This window comes from Apodemus sylvaticus, chromosome 10 (genome assembly GCF_947179515.1).
Source record: "Apodemus sylvaticus chromosome 10, mApoSyl1.1, whole genome shotgun sequence".
Taxonomy (NCBI): domain Eukaryota; kingdom Metazoa; phylum Chordata; class Mammalia; order Rodentia; family Muridae; genus Apodemus; species Apodemus sylvaticus.
The window spans coordinates 3,975,149-3,998,622 of record NC_067481.1 but is presented as its reverse complement, the minus strand read 5'-3'; the positions used below and the strand labels follow the sequence as shown (position 1 = coordinate 3,998,622).

Below are 23,474 nucleotides of genomic sequence, written 5' to 3'. Positions count from 1 at the left end.
TCTGAAAGAGCCTTCCTAGTTTGAAGAAAGAAATCTTTATTAATCTTAATAATAATACTGTTAATTTGAATGGTCACACCGTGGAAGCATACAGAATGGTAAGAAAGGAAGCCTGGGGCTCGGCTGCAGTCCTAGGAGGGGCTGCGGGGGAAAGGGTCTGAAACAGCAGAAGGCGAGGAGCTCTGGACAGAGGACAGAGCCGGAGGCAGGCGCGGGGCTATGTACATCAGGAATAGAAAAGGACGGTTCCGTTTCCATAGCTTCTGTGGCTGATGCTGGATAGAAAGTGAGGTGATTTATTTTGAGGTGTCATGAGACAGTGGTGCCGCGTCGGGAGCCTTGGTTTCTGTTATTTTTTTTATATATATATATTTTTATATTTTTATTTTTTTGCTGTTAACCCTACTCCACCTATCCCTGCCTTGCCCAGGGGCTTCTTGATACCTCTTTCCTGTTCCATCCACCGGGCCTGCTGCTTTCCCGTGACTCCCGCATTTCACCTGCCCAGGAGCAAGCGGGCTGCAGCCCAGTCGATCTTTCCTGTGGCAGGGCCAGCCCAGGCCATCCCCATCCCTTGTCGTTCCCGTGGGTCCTGCTCTGACTGTGGCCCTCCAGACCCTCAGTAACTTGATTCTCAACCTCGAGGTGCAGCCCAGGGCTGGCCGTCTCATTCCCCACTCCCCAGCATGTCCAAGCCTACAGAAGGAAGCAGTAAGCAGGCTGGGTCCTAGCAGACAGCTGAGGCTGGCCTTCAAGCCCACAGCGCCTCCTTCAGGGAGGCCGCCACCAACAAACAACCCTGTGCCCGAGGGCCCACCTGTCCAGGATCACAGCGTGAGGACTGGGTCCTCGCTGGCTGGGCTTTCTTTGTTCTCTGTAGCCGGAAGCTTTCTCACATAGGGGAGCGGAGCATGGGGTGCCCCAGAGTTCTGGAGCCTTGTCAGCCCTTTGCATTGGGAGTTGGAACCCAGGGCGGCTGGTTGGATAGCTGACTGCACTGGCGGCAACGTTCAATGAGGCCAGGCTGGAGACCTGGGATGAGTGCTAACCCGCTGTCCCCTAGCTGCTCCAGCCCCTGCAGGGCTCAGCAGGCAATGGCCCAAGTCGGCTGGCCGATCCTTCTCAGGGGCCTGCTCCACCCTAGGAACCCCCTGTCTGGGGAGCAGGGTGGGAAAGGAAGACTGGATAGATACCGGAGCCCCCCGCCCCACACCCACTGGCCACGTTTCCCCTCCAGGTCTTCCCCAGTGCCTGGCCGCGTCCCCACTGCACTGCCAGCCAGGCAAAGCCACTCTCCGGCGCCCCCTGGGGGACGAGCTCCCTCGATGCGGGTGTACGCCAGACGTGGACTTGGACTTGGTTGGATGCCTCTTGGTTTGGTTGGTATTTTTTTGTTGTTGTTGTTGCTGCTTGGATCTTAACATCTTTTTTTGTTTTGTTTTTTGTTTTGTGATTTTTTTTGTTTTTTTGTTTTTGCCCTTCATGGTCCGAGAAGGAGACGGTGGAAGGTTTCACTACAACAGAAACAGAAAGGAGGGCTTGCGGTTTCCGAGGGGCGGCTGCAGCATGCGGGGGTGGGGTGGGAGCTACCGTGCCTGTGGTCTGGGGTCCGACCTGAAGCCATACCTCCCCTAAACCTACCCTGAGGCCACAACCCCAATCCTGCGCTTACCCCCACCACAGCTTCTGGGACCACACCACAAGCTAGACCTAGAGTAGGATATTGGGTAGCGATGGGTGGGGCTGAAGAAGACGATGTCAGGTACAGGGGCAGGGTAGGGTGGAGGAGAGCCACAGACATGGAGAGAGGGAGCAGGGCTCTATCCACAATGGGGCTTGATGGGACTTACAGCTGTGGTCACCTCGTGGCCCTGAACCCCCAGAGTGGAGGGATTATCATCTGCTAGTTCTCTAGGGTTTCAGCCTGACTTCAGGTACCGACTGGCATCCTTTCTGGGACTCCATGGGACAGGTCACTGAGGCACACACATGCTAACTGAGGCTTAGGTGGCTGCAGGGAGGGCCAGAGGAAGAAACTGATAGTGTCCCTGTCCTTCCTTTTCCTGGAATGAACCTTGACAAAAGGTATGTTGGGTCTTGGGGATGGGTAGTGTGAGCCTGAGGAGGTAGACAGGCTCAGGGAGGGTCTCCAGGTCCACAAGCAATGCAGGGCGACCTTGGGGCAGGGACATTTCTATGTCTGTAAGGAATCCCAGACCACGGCAGTATTGCACACAGAACAGTGTGCTTGTGACTACTTGGACAGGAAGATCATTAGTAAACTTTAATAGAAAACGTTAACTTCGGCTGAGTGGAAGTCCAGGGGGGCGGTGCAGCTACTCCTGACATTCCTCGTGAAAGGTGGGTGGAAGTCCCTCCCACTGGGGGATCCCACTGACTAGGCTTGGAACTCCTCTGTTGGCCATCAAATCCGAGGTGGCCAGGCCTGCAGGGGCTGGCTCTGAGGAAGGCTTGGCCTGGCACTTCTGGAGCCCCGAGGGTCCGTGCTGCCCTGAGGCATGGGCGTGGCCCTGGCAGGGCACCTTGCCGTCCCCCCGGCCTGGCTCCCACTGTATGCATACCGTACCTGAAGTGTCTTGTACAACAACGTCAAGATAGGAAAGCAAGGTTCAGACATACAGGAAAACCAGGGTCAGAGACACACACACCAGCATGGGTGGGGTGGGGAGACCAGCTGGAGGTAAAAATCTATGGACTTTAGAGTCGCAGAGGGTCAGCTCGCTGGTCGCTGACTGGGAGGGGCGCACTGTCCTTCCGGGTGGTTGTGCCTGGTGTTGGGACTGTAGGGTTTGGTTTGGAATAAGCTGAGGTGTGAATGCTGTGAGGGGGGTCTCTTGCTAGTAGGGGGTGAAGCGGCTGTACCCTCCTCGGCAGAGGCTAGCCTGCAACATCAAAGATGAAAAACAGCCAATCAGTACCATCTTTTGGCATCAGGAGGAAAAATCAAAAAGAAAAAAAATAAGGAAAAAAAGAAAGAAAGAAAGAAAAAGAAATAGCTAAAATCCCGACTTCTTTCCCCCAACGGTATTTCTTTGGGAAGAATGGGCTTTGGGTTGTCATGGCAACCCAGGGGCTTAGTTCCTCTGTGGTGGTGGTCTTGGGGCTGGGAGGGATGGTCTTCTCTTGCAGACTTTTATACTGTCTCTGTGCCACTTCTTGGGGCTTCTGCTGAGCCCACCGTGCCCCTCTGGTGGAGGACATCTAAATGTGATCTCTTCGTGCCTGTAGGGTAAGTCAGGGCAATCCTGACGGGTTCCTAGGCTGAAGCTCTTCAGCCACTACAGCCCAAGAGTCTCATCTGCTGGTCACAGCTCCTGCACTGTACCCGAGCCTCCCAGAGCTTCCTAGGTTCACCTCTGTGTTCTGCCAGAGGGGTTTCTGTGGTGTCTCCCGCCCCCAGCCCCAGGTTTTCCAAGAAATAGCAAATACAGGAGGAAAAAGTTGGAAAAAGCCCCCAATGCATTAAAAATAAAATAAACGGTAAACAAGAGGGCCCTGGGAGCCAGTGGCAGCTTTTGGCTAGCAGCTGTCTGGAGGCTGGGCTCCGCAGGCAGTCTGGGCCTTCAGGGCCCAGTCCCTGGTCTCCTCCTGTATCACTGTGGTGCCTCCTAGTTAGAGCCCTACAGGCCCGCTCAGGATGTCTGGGCCTTTTTAAAAATCAACAAAGACAAAAATTCCAAGGCAATAATCGAAACCAAGGGAGGTAGAAAAAAAAATCCATGCTGCCTCTCAGCCCTCTCTCTCTTTACTGCCCCCCAAATGTTTTCATCTTTGATGCTGAATGCCAAGCTAAAAACATACAACATCCCTGGGGTGTAGGCGGCACAGGAAGTAGGTGTTCACTGGACACAGACTGGGGCACAGAGGGACCGGGCTGTGTTGACGTCTGGGCACACACACATACACACATACACACACACATACACACCAACCCACCGACTCTCCCACCCTGCTGGGGACCATATCCTCAGTGTCCCAGGGCAGGCTGGGAAGAGGGTTTGGTGTGTGAGAGAGAGTTGTTATACTTTAGTCTCCTGCCAAGTGAGAAGGGAACCTTGACGGGTTAAGCTCAGGCACCTCACCAGGAGGAATGGGTTACATCTGCCTAAACTGCCAGGCCTCTGGAGCCTCTGCATGGAGCAAAGGTCACGGCTGGTTTCCTTTGCTTTCCTGAGACTGGGAATGGAGGAACCTTGACAGGACTGTGGTCATTATGGAGGGCTGGCTCCTCCCTCTCAATAGTTCTTCCCAAGTCTCCAGAACTAGGCTGGAGAGCTCAGCCTCTCCCTGAAGCCTTGCCCCGCCCATTACAGGATGGGTCTCCTCATTACCAGTGGCTCTTCTTACCATGGTTCCGATGCTGTAGGTTGCCGTGGGGCCGATGGTGTGATGATAAGGATCAGCAGCTGCATAGACTCTACCGTAACTAGGGAAGAGCAGGGAGGGGGTGCAGGGGAGGGGGCTGAAGCGGGTACCAGCTGACCGGCCTTCCCAGACCAGCCTCCTTCCCACGAGCCCCTTCCTCCCCCATGAGACCCTCTCAGCTGCTTGACCTTCCTTCCTGTTTGGAAGGAAGACTTAGCAGACTGCCCCTTCATTAGGAGGGCAACATGTTCTGCTTGGTGACACGGGGAGGGGAGGGACGGAGGGACGGGCACTCCTAGCACATTCGTTGGACTCTGCTCCCAGCAAGACCTAGGGCTAAGAGCTGGGAAAAGGGTTCGAAAGAAGAGGGAGATAGAGGTGGGGACCAGGAATGTTATGACCCAAGAGTTGGCACTCTGTCCCAGATGACCTTCTGCTAATTTAATCTGTGCTGTGACAAGTTCCTAGAGGACAGGCCTGGGTCATGCATGCCTTGTACATTTTACAAGATGGAAGACATGGATTGGAGGGTCCCATCAACTTCTGAAGGGCTCTAGCGGCTCCCAGGTCATCAGGGCACATGGACAAGTGTGACAGCTTCCTGTAGGCAGATCTACTATGTGGCCCAAACAGGAACTCTGAAGCTACCAGGCCGAGAGCTAAGGGAAAGGCGCTAGGCTCAGGCTCCACGAGGCCTGGCCTCTGAAGAAAGCAAGCAGCACTGACTTATTTCTGGGCATGCTCACAGCCGGGTGCAGGAAGGGGCATCTACATAAACTGGACTGTTTCCAGAGGCCAAATGGAGGCGCCCAGCTGCTCTCCTTGTAAGAGGACCTGAGCTGTTAAAGCCCTGTCTTGAGAATCAGGTGTCAGCGGCTACCTGAGCTAGAAGGAAGTGACCCGTCAGGGAGGGGCTCACAGGATCGTGGATCTCTGAGCTCCGTCTGGATTTGCTTCCCTTCCAGACCCTGCTCTCACCAGACATGGGCACTCACAGGTCCTGCGTGGTGCATGCCTTCCTGTCTGTCCGGACCCACCCTTCGAAGAGCCCACTGCAATCCCCCGTGCAGCCTGCGGCTCCTAGCCTTACCTGTCACTGTAGGCTGCTGCTGCGGCTGCTGCTGGCTGAGCATATCTGTAAGCTGCATAGCCTCCCTGCAGGGGAGGCGGGAAGGAGAGATGGCAGACGGGTTTAGTGAGGCTCGCTCTTGTTGAAGCAGAGCCAGAGAAACTGGAGAACACAGACTGGCAGGGCCAGGCTCTTAGGAGAGGCTGCAGACCTCCTCAGGCCTCTGGGCCCGGACCTTACATTCCCACCTTGGCATGGGGTGGCTTGGGTGGTCCTGGCCTGAGAACCTGGTCTGTGGGTCTGATGGGGATGTCTGAGGACTTCACTCTTCAAGATGAGGCAGGGTTTTTCCTTCCTTCCTTCCTTCCTTCCTTCCTTCCTTCCTTCCTTCCTTCCTTCCTTCCTTCCTCACAACCATTTATAATTTCAGTGCATACTAATGGTCACTGATTGTGTCTCTGGCTGCCTGCTGGTCCTGGCACACATCACGTGCCCACAGACCCACCCATAGACCCGCCACATCTTGAATGCTGACAGTCATTGGAAACTCACTGGTTTCCCCTTCTGGATAGTCTGGAATCCCAGGGAGGATGAAGGGGCCCTGGAAGGGATTTGTTCAGACAATGCCTTAGCCTTGGACAGTGGGTCGTTAGCCACAGATAGCTGCCCAGGGCCCAGGCACAGCCAGATTCATTCTGTGGGACGCTTGTTGAGGGTTCAGAGCCATAGAAAATTACGAGCACAATTTTAAAGGGAGAGTGAGGTGCAGAACTTCACCCAAAGAGAACGGGCACCCGGGGCCTGCCTCTGGCCTGTCTCAGGGCCCTCACATCAGGCAAGAGTGTTCTCAGATGCTGATCTTAGAATGATTAGGAATGGGAGAGGGTCACTCAACGTCCCGCATATAATCCCCTGGCGCATGGAACAGGATGCTGTACGCTTACAGGGCTCCTGGGACAGCCATTAGCAATGGCCGAGGTAAGGACAGACTACCCAGACTGAGGTGTGCTGGCATCTCGAGAGATGCCATGGGTCTATGTGCACTGGTGCACAAGCACTGAGTCTGAAGGGCGTAAGGGCAGACGGACTTCTCGTGGGCACAGACAGAATGCCGGCCTTGCCCTTCCCCCTCCCCAGGGCTACACTTACATAAATCTCAGCACCATAAAATCCATCCTGATACACGACCCTGGAAGCAAACGGACAAGAGAGTGGTGGGAACGCTGGAGAGGTGGGGTAGGCCGGCTCCGGTGTCTGCTGAGGAGGGAGGGGGCACGGTGCCAGCCCCGCCCACGGGACTGGCATTTTAACAAGCGTTTGCTCCAGTGCCCTGTTTGGTATAACAATAGAGTAACACCCTTGCTGGTCAGCTCCTTTCTCTCAGAACCCAGGGGCCCATCAGCCCGCTCCTGCCAGCCTCCCCACCCCCACCCCACCAAGCAGCTGTCCCCTTCGGCAATAGAGGGCAGGACCCCAGGGAAGGGACCAAAGAGGGCTCCCAGAGAGCACTTGCTGGACCCATGGGACCGACACATGCCCCATTTAACATTCAGATGATTGACATGCTGATGCCCCGCCCCCAGAGGCCAGCCAGCCCTGGAGGTGTCCCCCCATGCTGGGGTACTGATGGTGCAGGCAGATGCAGCCCTGGGTTCTGAGGTCCCCACCAGTCCTGCCCCATGGTTCTGGAAGGGCCGCCAAGCCCCCTAACTCGCCTCCCATGCCCCTGGCTTTCCTACAGCCTCCCCTTCCAGGTACTCACGCTCCGTAAGTTGGAATGGGGGGCGGAGGTGGTGCAGCTCGAAATGTGTTATACACAGCACGGCCCCGGCCCCGCAGGTGTGCACCCCGGTAGGCGACGGCGGTGCCCGTGGTGGGGTAGGGGAAACTGGTCACTGCAGAAGGGGGCACAAGAGAGTGGGAGAGGGGAAGCAAAGAGAGGGCCAGGGCTTACGGCCCTGCTTGCCCCTCCTACCCCCACCCACCTGCTCTTGTCCCCCTGCTATTACCTGCATAGAATTCAGGCCCATAGACCGCTCCTACCACAGGGTTTAGTTTCCAGCCTAGAACGAAAAAGAACATAGCCACTGGCTTCCCATGCATATTGCCACCTGTTCTTATGCCTGGGACCTCCAAAGGCTGTGGGTGGCGAGGCCTACAGGGATGCTTTAGTGTTCAGCCTCTGCAAAGGGAAGGACCCCATCCAGGGATGGGCAGAGAAGGTGGCCCATGACCTGGGTCCCTCTCCCCATACACCTGCTACTGGAGGAGTAGCCGGCAACCCCACTCTGGCCCGACACCGGGGTTCTTAGGTTCTCCCTGCATTGTGACTTCCCCCAGCCTGCTCCTGGGCACCCTTGTTCTGGGGCATCAGAAACTTGGGGTCCAATGGAAAGAGGGGATACAACTAGAAAACATCTGTATCCAAAGCTGAGACAAAGGATTCACTACTAGGGGTCCTTCTTCCCCTCCTGCCTGAAAGTCACCCTGCCGCCCTGAGGTTCTTGGGACTCCCGTCCCTGACTGATGGCTCCCACCCTCTATGCTCTCATCCCAAGTCTTTCTGAAGGGTTGCTGGGGAAGAAGCGAGGAGGGCCATTGGATTGAAGAGAAGAATAGTGACAGGGTCAGCAAGATGGCTCAGTGAGTCTAGGAGCTTGCCGCTAAACCTGGTGAGCAGAGTTCAAGTCCCTGGACCTACACGGTGGAAGTTGTTCTCTGATCTCCACACAAACTATGACATATTTAATACATACACACACACACACACCCCACACTAAATAAAGTGTTAAAAGAATAATAATGGTGGTCGAAAGGTCTTGTGTACCATAAATACTGTAGTCACTCCCGAGGGTCTCATCATGCACCAGGACAGGTGTTACAACCTCCCTGTTTTATACTTTGAGACAGACTGGCAATGTGTGTGTGCGTGTGCGTGTGCGTGTGTGTGTTTGTGTGATTGGCTTCTCTCTGGCACTCCAGCTGGACTCTGCAACCACACCTGTCCCTTCTTGCAGGTAAGCAGTCCCCTCCCCCTGGGATTCGGGAGCCAAGCTCCTCCCCCTCATTCACTCAGGTCTCCTCATTTGCATGCATGCTGAGGAGGGGCAGCGGGGACCCAAGCCACCGGCCAGTGGATGTCACCTTCTAGGATGGATCCTAATAGAGCAGACTTGGGGCTGGTCCCCAGGGAAGAGGAGAGTCCAGGGCTGCATCCAGTTTCAGGGTCCCTGGGCACCTTGACCTGTCAGTCTGGCTGTCTGGGAATGTCCACTTGTCTGCTGGCTCTGCCTCAGTTGACCCCACAGGTTGACAGAGACAGCGCAAGGACCCGCCTGGAAGGCTTTTTGTGTCTGCTATTGGCAGGGCACCTGGTGCAACCTGGTGAGCTGGCTTCCTGCAGTGAGGACCCAAGCCCCCAATGATGAACCCCAGAGTACTCAGTGTCAAAGCGCTCACGACCCAATGCCCCTCCTAGCTGTGCCACAGTCAGCCCAGGGCTGTCCCTCTGAAGCCCCAGGATTGGGAGACGTTGAAGCGCAAGTCCCCTGCAGTGGGATGAGCAGAGCTTCCTGCCTCTCTCACTTCTTGACGCCAGGCCGCATCAGTGCCCTGAGGAGCCAGCCAGGAACAAGGCTGACTGGGGCTGGGAATATTCTGTACAAGCACACTCCTTAGCCTGCTGTTCTTCCCAGCCAGCCATGTGACCCAAGTATCTTAGGGAAGAGCAGGCCTGGGAGTGTGGGAGTGTGGGAGGTGGGGGTGTGGGGGAAGGGGATCTAGCTGTGTTGCAGTACAATGCACCACTCACGTCCCATGGATCTACAGACGCCAACAGGTCTCTTCCCTGCCAGAGCGGGTCTCCTCAGCGTGGGTGGCTGACCTTGGAGACAGACTTTCTAGCAGATACATGACTGCCCCTATGACCTTGTCCAGGGTCCCAAGAGTTGTTTGAGATGCCCGTGGCTCTCACGTGGCCGATGTCCACACTGGCTAGGTCATTGGGTCCATTAACCCCAGGCTACAGAATCAGGAGTCTATGACTGAGGCACATTGCACAGGACCAGGTTCAAGTTCTCAGGCCACTAGAACATCCAGCTCTTAAAGAAGACGGCTTTATCAATTTTAATGGGGGTGAAGATGTGGTGGCTGACAGGTGCTGTGGGGTCAGGCGTATCCTCCACCCTCACGAGGCCTTCCCCCACAGTGACTGCTCCTTGGTCACACCACCCACACAGCCTACACCCAGTCCACCCCAAGCCCACCCTTTCACTTCCTGAGCTAGTCACCAGCTACCAGAAGTTAGCCGTGACACAGCACGAGGGACTCTGGTAGATCCAGGGCACCTTCGAGTTCTCAGAATTCCTTGCAGAAGTGGGGAGAGGAAGCCGTCAGTACTTGGTTCTAAGCCGGAACTGGCCAGAGTCCCTGTCTGTGCTAGTTAGCAGGTTTTCCCCCACCTGACTTGACACAGTCTGGAGTCATTTGGGAAGAGGGAACCTCAAGGGAGAGAATGACCCCATCGCATTAGCCCATGGGCATCTTCTTGATTAATGATTGGCGTGGAAGGGCCCAGCCCACTGTGAGGGGTGCCACTCCAGGCAGGAGGTGGTTCTGGATGGTATAAGAAAGCAGGCTGAGAAAGCCAGGTTTAGCAGCGCCCTCCATGGCCTCTGCTTCGCTTTCTGCCTCCAGGTTCCTGTTTGAGTTTCTGCCTTGACTTCCTGCAGTGACAGACTGTGATCAGCTGAATAAACCCTTTCTTCCTCGATTTGCTCTTGGCCATAGGTATTTAACACAGCAACAGAAAACCCAACTGATACACCATATCACCTGATCTCTATCTGACCATGCACCGGCTCTGCCAACTGTCCCGCCTCAGACTCTCAGCACTAGAGACTCACCCAGCTCTGCATACGGCCCGTCTCTGAGGACAAGGACAGCTGTGATGTGGTCCATCCTCCCTCCATGCAGTGGTGGGTCACTGTGCTGTCTACGGAAAGCACGACCCCCCCCCCCACTCCAGAAAGTGCTCCCCAGTAGGCTCTAAGAGCTAGACATGGTCTCCAAACACAGCCAGCTACCCTCAGGGAAGACTTGCTCTCACTTGGCAGAGCAGACCATCACTAGAATCTCTAGAAGCCACCATGGAGACAGCCACCGGCATGGACAGACTCAGGCTGGCTGTAGCCAGCAGGTTAGCACACTCACAACCATATAGTTCACTCATGGTGTGGGCCAGCTGGGAGCCTCATGGTGTAGGTGACCCTCTCCAGGCTAAAAAGATACACTCCTCATTGTTAGCATTCCAGTTAATAGTGACATCAGTGATGCCAGCCCCGAGTGACCCCAGCCCTGAGTGACCCCCCACCCCCTGAGTGACCCCAGCCCTGAGTGACCCCCCACCCCAAGTGACCCCAGCCCCTGAGTGACCCCAGCCCTGGGACGCCTTTACAAATGGCACTTGTTAGTTATTACCCAGTCCTGAGCAGTGCTGGGTTGGATCCAGGGTCTCAAGTAGCCCAGGCTAGCCTTAAACCACGATCTTCTGCCTCTTTTGCAAGTGCTGACCTATAGGTGTGTACCACCACCCCACACCACTTTATGTGGTGCTGGGGGCTGGAGCTGGGGCTCTGTGCGTGCCGGGCAGATACTCTATCAACTGAGCCATGCCCGCATCCCCTAAGATTTCTGTTTTTGGATGAAAAGACTGGGATTCGGAGGGGTCTGGAAGTTTGGCTGAGGCCCCTGCCTTCCCCTCCCCTGTCCTGTGTATATGGAATGAGGACGGCACACCAGACCACAGAACCCACCACCTCCGACTCTACTATCCCAGCAACCCTCCACCACTCCTGCTGCCTGTCAAAATGGCCGCTGAGAGCTGTGGACATTTGGAAAAGCTCAGGGGCTCTGATTGGAGACACCAGCTATTACGCGGTGGTGAGGGCGACCCCAGTTGTCCGTCTCACCTGGCCACTCCTCTCTGACAGGACAGAAGAGGGACGGCTGGGATACCAGGCAGGACAAAGTCTGAGTACCCAGGACAAGGCTGGCCTTTCGCTGCCTCAGTTTCCCCAGCCCCTAAAGCATGCTGGGTAAGCTTGGGTTCTCACCATTGGCATATGGGTTCCCAGGCTTCTTATTGGTCATGACCCGGGCTGTGGCATTATTGACCTGTCCAGAGATAGAGAGGAAGGGTGAGCACATCAGTCTCATAGGAGGCCCTCAGCCACCCTGGCTTTACCCTTGGGGTGTGGCCTTTGGGGAAGGAAGGCCCCCCGAGGCTCCGAAGCTGTTTCTAGCTGGGTTCAGGACCCTCACTCACACTGGTGCTCTCCATGAAGCAGTTCCATTCAGGAGAGCCCAACACTGCTGGGAAGCGGAGGCCCTCTGAGATAGCCCCCAGTGGCTAGCGGGCCGGCTTCCAGGATATTCTCTTCCAGGCTAAGGCCCTCCTATGTCTGTGCCACATGGCTCCCACCTCCTTTTCCCCAGCACCCCTTTTCCCAGGCCAGGGTCTCTGACCTCTCTCTGCAGCATGGAACTTAAGGGTAGGGGGTCATTGGGGGACAAGGTGCTTGAGGGAAGCATGGGAAAGACAGACCCAGGGGCTGGGTCCTGTTTTCCAGACATGTAAGGCCTGTTCGGGTTGCCTGGGGGAGGGGACAATGACACAGAAGACAGAGGTGGCCCGTATGGAAGTGAGGGAGGTGGGAACGGACCAGGCAGCGCTTGAGGAAGAGGTCTGGACCATTTGCCTCCTCTACAATGTGTGAGCATGTGTGAGCCCAGAGACCTGGGCAGTGGGTGGGCTCAGGGATCTCAGGACCCTCCAGCTCCTGCGGTTCGAGTCCCCTCTTTAGTTTCTGTTCCTTCTGCTTGAGGCATGCTGGGGGAGCCCAGTTCTGGACCCCAAAGCCACACTGAGGAATCAACAAGGAGGAAACAGGCAGAAGTGGGGTATCAGGGTGACCCCTCAGCTAGCTCTCTGCTCACCTCTAGCTTCACGTCTGCCTTGAGATTCCACAGGCTGCAGCTGAGGCTGCCCAAGGAGAGGGCCCCTTTGTCAGGGACAGGTAGGGCTGCCTATAGCCCTGGAGACCGCCTGGCCTCACATGTTTTCTGGGGCCCCTGTGTGTGGGATAGGGGTGGGACTCCTCCACAGGAGGAGGCGAAGACCTCAGAGGGAGCCTCAAGCCTCCCCAGGTCAGGGTGACAGGCTCAGCCAAAAGCTGATGGTGAGATGTTGTCCTCTGGGACAGACCCTGCTCCTGTCAGAGCCTCTATTGGGCTCTTTATAGGGTGGGCAGCAGCCACCAGGCTGGTGGGGGGCCCAGGGGTGGGGCATGCTGTCCAGGACCTCCCTGCCCTGCTACGCCGCACACTTATCTGAGCACCTCAATTTTCCGTCCCTCTACGATCGTCCCATTCAGCTTCTCCCGGGCTCGGTCAGCATCTGAGCTAGTTTCAAAAGTTACAAACCCAAAGCCCTGTGAGCAGAGGAGGACAGACAGGAGAAGACAGGATGAGAAAGGGGAAGGAGAGGTGGGGGAGGGGCAGAGGGAGGGCGAGAGGGGGGCAAGTCAGGTGAGTGAAGGACAGGCCCCCAGTGTCAGAAGTCTGTCTAGGAGATCGCACTGGGGGGCAGGGGTGGCCTCAGGCAAGGGCAGCTGGTAGCCCGGCCTGAGGCCAGCCCCACTCACCATGTGGGACACCTCCCAGGAAGACGGGCCAAAGAGATGCTAACCTGGCCAGGGGCCGTGCCTGCTACTGTAATCCCACCTTGGGGTGAGAGGCTGAGGCTGGGCTCCATGGGGGAACAATCCTCCCCACCTTTGCTCTGGGAGCCCAGTGTGTGTGTGTGTGTGTGTATGTGTGTGTGTGTGTCTTCCTGGAGAGGGGAGCAGAGCTTATCTTTGCTGGGTGCCCTCCCGGTCTGCAGCCCCTCCCACAAGCCTCCTGGCTCTAAGGGTGAGTGGTTGGGTAAGCTGGGGACCCAGGCTCAAGGCTGGGCTGGGGCTGGGGGGCGCTCTGGGATGCAAGCAGGAGGTCCTGGCAGCTCAAAAGAGGAGAAGCAGCCTGGCAGCAACAACAGACAGCTGGGGGCGGGGCAGAAGAGCAGGGAGTACAAGCACCCGTGTGGCTCAGGGGTCCTCGGGCGGGCGGGCGGGCGAGCGAGCGAGCGGGCGCGAAGCTCTCCAGGAAGGAAACGCACATTTCACACGTTAGCCTGGCGGGACCTACAGCCGGCGCGCTGTTAATGGTGGCGGCCTCTGTGCGGCACCCACCTTGGAGCCCCGCTCGTTAAAAATGATCTCCACGTCTAAAATTTTCCCGAATTGCTGCAGAGACAGAGAGAGGATGGGGTGGAAGACAGGAGAAAGGGGTTATGACAGAGTAGCCTTACCCACTCATTCCCAAGATGCCAGAAGGCTCAGGTAAAGACGACCCCAGGAACGCCCTCCCCTCTTCTTCTAGAGGCTTTCGTCTTTCTTAGGGAGCATGCGTCATAGCACCGGGATCCCCCTGGGCCTTGGCCTTGGAATGGAATGCCCAAGGTGTTAGAGCTATCCTTAATCTGCCGTCGGCCAAGCCCTTTCCAGAATAGGTGTGGAGAGGGAAGGTTCATGAGCTGGGGCCGGGGGAACTGGAAATAGAGATGGCAGATCAGGATCCTTGATTGGGAGGGACCAGGCCCCTCCGAGATGGCAAGCAGAAGCTGTTCTAGTGAAGGGACTGGAGAGCAGGGATGGGACTAGGTGGGCGGAGCCAGGGCGGGGCATGGCTATGGATCCTGATAGGCTGGCTCCTGGGACCCAGTATGGTTTGCTCCTATGCTGTGGAAAAGGCTTGTGTTGGCTCTCAGTCTTCCTGCTGGCACAGGATGCCCTGTTCTGGCTGTGGCCAATCCTTTCAGCCCTCCAGCTAGCCTGTCTCCATGATTAGTCTTGTCTCTCGAGACCAGGAACCCGTGACCCATATCTCCAGACAATACCAGCAAGGTCCTTAGCCCACAGCCTCCTGGGCCAGCCACTGATGGAGGCTCCCTTGCCTTATACATTCCTGGAGGGCCAGGTAGCTATAGGACCCATGTCTGCAGGTTCTGAGAGGAGGGGGAGCCCTTTACCTCGTTCTAGAACCCAGAACCATGACACTTGTGCTCTGTTAGGACCCTGTGAGTTAAGATCAGGGTGAGAGCTAAGTCAGTGATTACCTATAGTGTTAGCCACAGGGTGAGAGCCCAAGCTAGTGTTACCATAGCGACAGCCTCTTAACTTAAGGCACCTAGGCTCAGAGAGGCTCAGAGTCCTCTGAATCAAGAGGGCTTGATAACCTCATCCCCTGAGGGTTCACTGACCCAGTGAAACACACCCCAAGATTGGGGGTGCAATTCTAGAGTCACCCAGGACTACTCAGAGGTGCCCTGCATATCCCAGCTGTGTGAGAAAGATGGAGCAGAGGGCTGAGGCTTCCTCGGGTCTGGGTTGCCTGTTGTGTGGTAGAAAGGGAGCCAGTGCTAGGCAGAGAGTGGAGCATTGAAGCAAGGAGGGAGGCAGAGAGAAGGAGCAGAGGCAGACGATGTGGTTCTCTGTAGCCAGAGCAGGGCCTCAGGGAGACGTACCATACCCCACTCCCAGCCATCTTCCCCGCGGCAGCCCCACCTCCTGTGGACACACAGGACTTGGTGCTTAGGTCTGAAGCAAGCCTCCAGGGGAGCCTGTAGTGGGGTTGCCCTGACTGGAGCCCAGCTGTGCAAAATCTAGGGTAACACCCAGAGCACCTGGGAAGGGAACCACTGCCTTCTTGGTGCCAATCTATTGTATTTGCAAAGTGCCTCTCCACCGGGGAGCCAGGACATCAGTCTGGAAGAGGGGCGTCTTGTCAGACACACAGGGGAGGCTGAGGCTGTGTAAGGCCAGGAGGCTGGGCTGTGTTTCTAGGTACTTTCTGTTGGGGAGCAGTGATCTGCCCCCAGGTTGACTGTGGAGGGGTGTGTGTGTGTGTGTGTGTGTGTCTGGCTCCTTGGAACAGGCAGCAGGGGGAGTAGTGTGCAGATTTCTGTCAGAAGAGCAGGGGATCACTTGAATCTTAAGGGCAGACTCCACCAAGCCCCTACTCTTAGCTTGGGTATCCCCTTTGTGCTCTGCTAAGGAATCATGGCTGGTGGTCTCCCGGGAGGGGTGCGCGCACTCACCCCGAACATTTGCCGCAGGTCGGGGTCCCTGAACCGGAAGGGGATGTTGGAGACATGTAGTCGTTTGGGCTGCTGCTTCTCTGTGGGGTCGGAAGGGTGGAGCTGCTGTCTGTCTGTCTGCGCTGCTTCATCTGCCTGCTGTGGAAAGAAGATTAGTTGTAAGGTCGTCCTGCAGAATGTGGGTCTACCTGTACATGTGTGGGTCCACTCATCCCTTCCACCCCAGCTTTTCCCACTGGTGATCCCCAGTAAAATCTGGGTACACGATTCTCAAGGTTCATACAGCAGCCTGAGGCCCCACCTTCAAGCCTTTACTGTCCTGATGAATTCCTTCTCTCCCTCCAGACCAGGCTAAGTCATCCTTGGCCAGGTCTGCTATGAGCTCCCTCAGCATAAATCTCTCTGCTGAGTTCCATCCTCAGTGGCCCCTTAGCTCCAAACCACGGTTGCTCTCAAAGAAGATCTGGGAATGGGGGCCTTCTGATGTCAGAATGGGGTTGGCTCACCACTGGCTCCCTGGGTACAGTTGTCTGCAAGGTGCTGCTATGTCAGCCCATGTACTCCTAAGGCTCCTTCTTACTTTGGCCATCTTGTGTCACTCAGGACCCCTGGGGCTTGCTCTAATTATTAGGGTTAGTCTCACATAGTTTGTGCTCATTTTGACTGGGTAATTGTTCTCAGTAGCTGACAGATAGCTTGAAAGGACTCAGTTCAAGCCCACCACCCTGTAGTTGGTGTAGGAGGACTGGGAGCCGGACGAGGCAGAGGCAGCATGCTTAACCACTCAGCCTGTGCAAATGTCCTCAGTGATGGTTGCCTTCAGCCTGACTCCCCCTCAGCTGCATCTCTGCAGCAAAGGCAGACTGACCAGCACTTCCTCTCCACTGGCCGGTGAGTGGTTATCTACACCAGGACGGTGAAGTCCATCTCCTTGGACACCCAGGCAGGCCTGAGGTCTTCATGGTCACAGCCACCAGTCTCTCTAGTTCTCCATTCACCCTAAAGCCTTAGCGTCCAGGACAGGGGCTCCGAGGTGGCAAACACCTGGCTCCTGCCCTGGAGTTCCTTCTCACTCCTGTTCCAGTTCTTCCAGAGGGACTGAACTCCCCGCCAAAGCAACACCAGGCCAAGAGTGCACCCTCTAGTGGCTGTCTTCCAATCCCAACGCCCCACAGCCCCTCAGGTTTGGGGGATCAGCTCCAAATACACCCAAGGATCTTGGCGTCTTCCTGGGGGTAGAGGCGGAGGCATCACTGAGTGGCAGAGGTCAGTGTGCGTGACTGTGGTTCTCACTGTGGCCTAAGGAGCAGAGGAAGCTGTTGGGCAGTTGATGGGAGAGACACAGAGGTCCCTTCCCACAGGCTTCCAGGATGCTGTTCTCAGGCTATTTCAGCCGGTGCTATCCCAGGAGCGATGGCGGGCATGGGTGTCCTGGAGGCAGGATAGTCAGGAAGGCTGTGCCCAAGGCTGAAGTGCCTAGGTCTGTGCTGTGGCTGGAAAAGATGGAGCCCAAATGGACAGTCTCTGCCAGACCACGCCGTGGCTAAGTGGTGAGGGGTGAGCCTTTGGGCCTCAGTTGGAGCAGCTTTCTGGCCTCCCCTGTCTCCTTTGAGTCCCTTACAATCTAGTGGTATCTGGCAGAAAGTACCCTAGGTAACCAGAACAGAAGGCCCCCCATGACAATTCCCAGAGACCAGATGGCAGCGGGGTGGGGGGAGTGGGAGGTGGGGTGGGACGGGGGTGGGGGTGGGGCTGGGAGACATGCAGAGCTGCAGAGTTTACATCCAAAGGTCCTCTAGAGGCAACTCTGCTGAGAGTTTAATACACGGTGCAGCTGTGGACATGGGACCCTTTTCCTCTCCCCCACTCAGTGGACAGCCCCATGACCTGTGTCAGCAGATCAGACACCTGTGTCTGAACATTTTGGTAAATGCGTGTCTTCTGAGCCCCATGGATGGAGCTGTAGGTATGACCTGCCTCCCTAAGTGCTCCCGAGAGGCAGTGGGTGGCCAGAAGCCTCAGGCTTCTTAAGCCGTTATTTAATAACACTACCCAGAAGCCCTATCAGGGTAGCTGGGCTTGGGCAGGAAGACAATAGGGGGTAGGAACAGGCACAGGAGTAGTGGGCAGGAGTGTCTGTTTTGCACCAGGCCCACCCCTGTGGGGAAACACAGAACAGCAAGCTATCTTTGCAGGAGCTGGCTGGCTCCCCAGGGGCGCACGGGGCACCTGGAGGAGCTCTGTCCCACAGTTCTGCGGCCTCCTCTGTGCTCTCAGTATTATTGCAGAAAGTGAATGTCATAAAGACTCCGGAAGGGATGGCTGTGCCCCTGGACAAAGGCAAAACATCCCACGCAGCCTGTGATTATTGAGGCCCGCGGCAGGTGTAGGTCCCTCCTTCCCTGTGGGAATCCACATAGCATGCAGCTGCAGGTGTCTCTGCTAATTAAGTCATCTTCATCTTGGATCGCAGGAATGCGGCCTGGTTGGCGGCCCGCAATGTTGGCTTCTGACCAGCAGAGGGAAGCAACGAGCACTGCCAGGTGGCCACTCTAGCTCAGGGATTCCTAAGAAAGCTGGCCAGAGGGGGTGGGAGGGCACAAGACCGTATGTACTACTGAAGTTGGGGTGTCGGAGCTTCCTCACTTCCCCCACACAACTCAGCAGTGTACACAGCAAGTAAACGGGCTCAGAACCTATACATTTGTAAAATGCGCCGAGAAACCCCTTAGCGTAATTGCACACCTCCGGCCCGGAGCAGGGCAACTTCTTTCTACCATTTACCACAGTGGTGCCTGTGGCCTGGCTGACCCTTCCGTCTGAGAGGAGGATCTGTGCCCTGCTCCGCCCTGCCCAGGTCTTTGCTTGCAGACTTCATCTGTAGAGAGGAAACAGCCACCTGGGACCCCTGACGTCTCCCTGGATGCTTGTGGTTTTTAGTGTCTTTCCTGTATCATGGCCTGGTCATCACAGACCCTTCCCTCTCCCACCTCTACACATTCGAGGCTGGGGGCCAGCTCCTGGGGGCTAAAGCAGCGTTGAGAAGTCTGACTCCCTTTGCCCGGGCCCGCCAAGCTCTGAACAGAGGAGTGGCGAGTCACCCAGGTAGGATGGGCAGAGGGGCCCTAGGAGGACCATGGGCAGCAGAAGACCCCCGCTCCCTCATTACCGTAGGTCCAGAGGCAAGTTTGGCCGATGTGGCATAACCTAGATTGGCTGATGGAGTTTCAGTCTGCAGCCTCTCTCTGTGGACAGCGGTGGGTTTGGGGGAGGGGCTCTGCCTGTGGCCCTGGGGGCGGGGTGAGTCTCTTTTTGTGTGAGTGTCTTTCAGAACCCCAGGCTCTGTGCTTCCATTGGATGTTGGGGACACGCCACACCTCTGCGAGCTGGCCACACCTCAGCTGACTTACTGCACTGACTTGCCCCTCATAAGCTGGTGTGAGCCATCACACTGAAGCGTGACCGTGGACAGGCGCAAGGTCGACACCTCCAACCTTCTCTTTCCTTCTCAGGTCTGCCTCCGGTAGCCAAGGAGCCAGGGACCCAAGGCTTGAGTCACTGACGGAGCCCACTTTATGACTCTCCGCCTGGCCACACCTCCTGCCTGCCCTTCCCCGGCACTTTCCAAGTGTGTAAATGTTGTAGGATATTTGAACCAGCAACCAGCCATCAGGGAGGGATACTGAGTTGAAGGTATTTAAGACGGCGTGCAGAAGGAGGAGAGCCTTTTCCTCCTGGGACGTCGGTGGCTGCTTGCTCCGCCTCTCCACCTAGGGTTGACTTTATTGAGCTCTAGGGTTAAAGGTGTATGCTAGGACTGAGCCACACCACGACAAGGTTTGTCCAGTTCACCATCTTGGGGTTCCCAGTGTGTTCAGATATCCCGCAACACATCAGTCTCTCCAGGAGCCTCTGTGTAAGGACTGGGTGTGAGCCCTCTGGGGTTCCAGTGCTGGCACTCATGTGACCTCAAGTGAAGGAATGAGTGCTTGAGGGTGTGTTTCCTCTGTGTAAGCAGCAGAGCTTTCTAGCCCGATTGGTGATGGCATGCAACACCCCGTATAGCCATCAGCAGGTGGCCCTGGACCGTAAGAGCTGTGAGACTCTGGATCCATATACAGAGGAGTTCCTGGATATCCAGACTTCCTGCCGGGATCACAGATGGAGGTGGCGTTTTCAGGAGTGGGATACAGAATAGAGGTCCCCTGTGTGACAATGAGGAGCAGTCCCAGGGATGACCAGGGCTGAAAGTCACTGGGGTTAGTTAGGGACAGAACTGCTGAAATCAGCCTAAGGGCCATTCTGAGGACCCTGGTGGCCAAGGCTTCTGGAAATAACAGATGGTGGGTGGACCGGGTCCCTCAGGGTCGGACATCTGTGTTTTGCTCAATCTTTGAGCATCTTGTCTGGGCAGCGGATTGTCAGGAGAGTCCCGAGAGGAACAGGGATCCCTCAGCTCTGAACTGAGGATGTGCCTAAGTAGGGACGTCTTCTGGAGGCTACAGGGCCAGGCCACACAGAGACCCTGTCCCAAAGTAAATAAAATCCTTCCGAGCTGAGCCCAGGACATGTATCTAAAGGAATAGAGGACAAGAAGATGCCAGGCAGGTCTACCAACCACTGGGTCACCGGCTCCCTCCGGTGCATCAACCTCAGGCCAAGGATAAGGCAGACCTCCTGTCTTGGGGCAGGATCAGCCTTTTAGAGCTGACTTACTGGTTGCTATCAGGGAGGTATGACTGTGGATCAGGACTGTTCATCAGCAGGAGGAAATCTCTCTGGGGAAAGGGGCCCCTACGGTGTCTGTGTGCATGGGATGGTGGGGAGGGGGGCAGGAAGACGACATCAGGGCACTTAGTGGCCGTGTCTTAGGAAATCAAGGGAGGTTCTGAGCCAGGTGGGGGAAATCGGTTTAGACTAGTACTCTAAGCACGATGTCCTGCTATCCTGGTCCCCCTCAATCCTAGGCTCAGGCTGCTTAGGGAAAGGTCCAGAGATGGTCAGAGTGGGTGGAAAGAGTCCTCCGAATGTCCACAACGATAGGCTGGGCAGCAGGTGCTGGCTTTGCAGCCGGTTAGGCAGTTCCTCCAAGAGGCAGCTCCTCCTGGGGCCAAGCCGCTCCTGGAATCTTAGAACAGGGCACTCCTGTCCTTCACTGAGCTTGCTTCCAAGTGGAAGACTCTGCTTACACAGGTGCTCCAATGTCAGAGATCAAGGCTGGTGTTTTGGGGGAGGGACAGCCTTTGCCGTCCTGAATGTTCTCTCTCCTGCGGTCTAGCACCTTCTACCTTCCCAGGTTAGACTAGCACATCTGTCCTCGTGGTGAAGTAGACATGGTTGTAAAATCTGATACCGTGACCCAAACTCTCGGTCTGGGCTGTGTGCTCCCCCAGGGCTCTGACGTTTTCTGACACAGCCACATCCCTCAGGAGGCGTTTGGGTACTGAGCCTCAAAACTCAGCTTGCTCCACAGTGCTCCCAGGCACTGGTCCTCTCCCTAGCCCTCAGCCTCCTGACATCTCTGCCTTAGACTACCGGAACCCAAAGGACAGGGCTGGCCACACCCTCTCTGCACCGCAGAACTGCCTTAGCACCTAGCACCCTGTTTGTGTTATGTGGGGCCAAGAAGTTGACTCAGACACTGGTAGTTGTGTCTGTTTGGTAGCCCCAAGGTGGCCAGAGGCTTCAGTGCTGGTTTCTGCTGTTCAATTATAAAGCTATCTGTCCCCTGCTTACCTCTGCGATAGTGATCTGCTTTTGAGCAGGTGAAGAAGTTCCATGGCTCATGAGGGAACTCCCCACCTCCATTTGTCATAGTGGTTTGTTTGGTCACAGGGGGCTTGTCTGCAAAAGTCTATCAGAGAAGATCTGGGCCACATAGCTATGACCTAGGTAGGGTCTATCTGGGGTCACCTCGGTCTATCCTGAGCATGTAGAGGCTGTGAATTTGGTGACTTAGAGCCAGACCTCCAATCCTGTAACACAGAGGATGGCCTTTTCAGTCTGTGGCCCACAGCTGAAGGAATCCTGGTGATTGGGGGCCAGAAGTCCTGCATTGGAGTTGGGGTTCTGCTGGCTTCTCAGCATGTAGTGTTTGTGTAAGGGGGATGAACATTGGTTGGACAAGGGATAATGTCAGGTGTACCCCGGGTACAAGTGGGCAGACTCTCTGCAAAGGGTTCAGGGGATGGTAGATGCTGCCCTGCCCGTGCAGAGGATGGTGTTTGGGTCTATAGAGCATCAGAGCAGCCAGGCTTGATGCGGGGGCAAAGCTAAGGGAGCACAGTTGGAGGGCCCCTGGGGAGATGCCAGGGTGGTGCCACTCTGCCTGGGGAGAGCAGAGCGAGCTGGCCTCCTGCCCAGGCCCTGCCAGCCAGCAGCCGGCTGTTGGGATGGAGCCAGCAGGGATGTGTGGATGAACCCACAGCCCCAGAGCCATGGAGGGGAAGGCCCACAGGGAATGTAACGGGAAGAACCAGAGGAGAGATCCGAGCAGCTGAGGCGGCAGCTGGGGCCTGGGAGGGGTCTACAGGACAGAGCCCTGGAGGGGTGTGTGTGCGCGCACGCAGGACAGAGCCCACCCAGGCGGCTGGCTCTGTTTCCCACTCCTTTCTCCATGAAGAAATCGGAGAAGTGCTGTGCTCAGCACTTTCACCCCCGAGCTGCATTACAACCACGTAATTGAAGCTATCTGATTGGAGGGCGGCCAAGCAGGTAGATTACAAGTGATTAGAAATGATCGGAGAGCTTGCAACCCGAGACAGCTCCACAGCCGCCCACCACCCACAGCCCACCCTCGCTTTCTCCCGAGACCCTAGGCAGCCCAAACTTCTGGCTCTTCTGTCCCCTCAGCAGGACATCAGCAGCCACTGCTATGCTTCCTACTGCCCAGATGGGGTGAGTGAGGTCACTCCCCGACTCTGTGGTCCCTTCATGGTACCTGCTCCTGGAAGGAAATCTTGGTGTCAGATGAGTGCACCTGATGTCTGAGGGTGGAAGCAGGTTCACTGGAGTGAGGATCTCTGGGACAAATGCCCGACAAAGAACCCTGACCCTGTATCTAGAGGCCCTTTCTAGAAAGTTCTACCCAGCCAGCACATACTGGAGGTACTCTGCCCCACAGTCCTGGGCTGGCCTGTGTAGGAAGGGTCTCTTACCGGCACCGTCTGGGTCCCAGCGATGGGCTGTGTGTTAGCTTCAGTACCCGGCTGCTCAGGATGCGTCTGTGCTGGCGTGTAGAGGGTCATGCCGTGCTCTGGGGGGACAGGGGTCTGACCAGAGTAGTCCTGTGTGGGATGAGGAGGAGGTGGAGCATATTCAGCTGGGATTCCATTCTGAGGCGGAGGAGGGTACTGGGCAGGGGGGTAGGGCTGGGCCATCGCTTCAGGCGGAGCCGTGGCGTCCTGATTGCCCTGTGGGTGGAGAGAGCAAAGCGGACAGGTTAGAACCCCTGTCCCTTCCAGAACCTTCAAGGGATTCTGCTGCTCTTCCACTTGAGGCTGTGTGGTTTGCACACACGATTTTCCGTGGCATCCCCCAGGTCCTCCCTGAGAAGAGGCCCCAGCCCAGAGCTACAGGAGAGACCAGAACAGAGGTACGAGGAGACCCTGGTCTGAAGTGGGACACCTCTGGCTGTGGCCCACTTGTCAGATACGAGCACACAACTTCAGAATTCGGTTCCCTCACAGAGAGCTTAAAACCAATCATCTATGAAGACTGTTGTTGACACAGGTGGAGCTGTATGTATGAATCAACACAGAATGATCTTCACACCCGCCACTGGGTGTGTCCCCTAACAATAGTGTCCACTGAAAACCGGCATCC

At 56.3% G+C, this 23,474-nt stretch overlaps 1 protein-coding gene across 4 annotated transcripts; it reads right to left on the bottom strand.

Moving 5' to 3' along the window:
• Positions 1–2,858: 2,858 nt before the first annotated feature.
• Rbfox3 (RNA binding fox-1 homolog 3) lies at positions 2,859–23,044 on the bottom strand. Of its 4 annotated transcripts, none has more exons than XM_052195136.1 (11): positions 22,808–23,044; positions 15,651–15,788; positions 13,744–13,797; positions 12,853–12,945; positions 11,569–11,629; positions 7,465–7,518; positions 7,218–7,350; positions 6,605–6,785; positions 5,477–5,541; positions 4,369–4,447; positions 2,859–2,903 (listed from the first exon to the last, which is right to left on the bottom strand). In XM_052195136.1, exons 1-11 carry the CDS (start codon positions 23,027–23,029, stop codon positions 2,859–2,861), a joined length of 1,125 nt encoding a protein of 374 aa, XP_052051096.1. In that variant the 5' UTR covers positions 23,030–23,044. The 4 variants fall into 4 exon arrangements, with proteins under 4 accessions (XP_052051096.1, XP_052051098.1, XP_052051097.1 ...); XM_052195138.1 differs by having other exon boundaries at positions 6,605–6,644; XM_052195137.1 differs by having other exon boundaries at positions 15,651–15,785.
• Between the last annotated feature and the right edge of the window lie 430 nt (positions 23,045–23,474).

Bases quoted from the DNA above. Each gene is read 5' to 3' on its own strand.
- Rbfox3 (XM_052195136.1), bottom strand. From the start codon at position 23,029: ATGGCCCAGCCCTACCCCCCTGCCCAGTACCCTCCTCCGCCTCAGAAT. The intron at 5,542-6,604 runs GTAAGTGTAGCC...CCTCCCCTGCAG, and splicing joins TTTATGGTGCTGAGATTTAT to GGAGGCTATGCAGCTTACAG. The intron at 2,904-4,368 runs GTAAGAAGAGCC...TTGATGTTGCAG, and splicing joins CCTACAGCATCGGAACCATG to GCTAGCCTCTGCCGAGGAGG.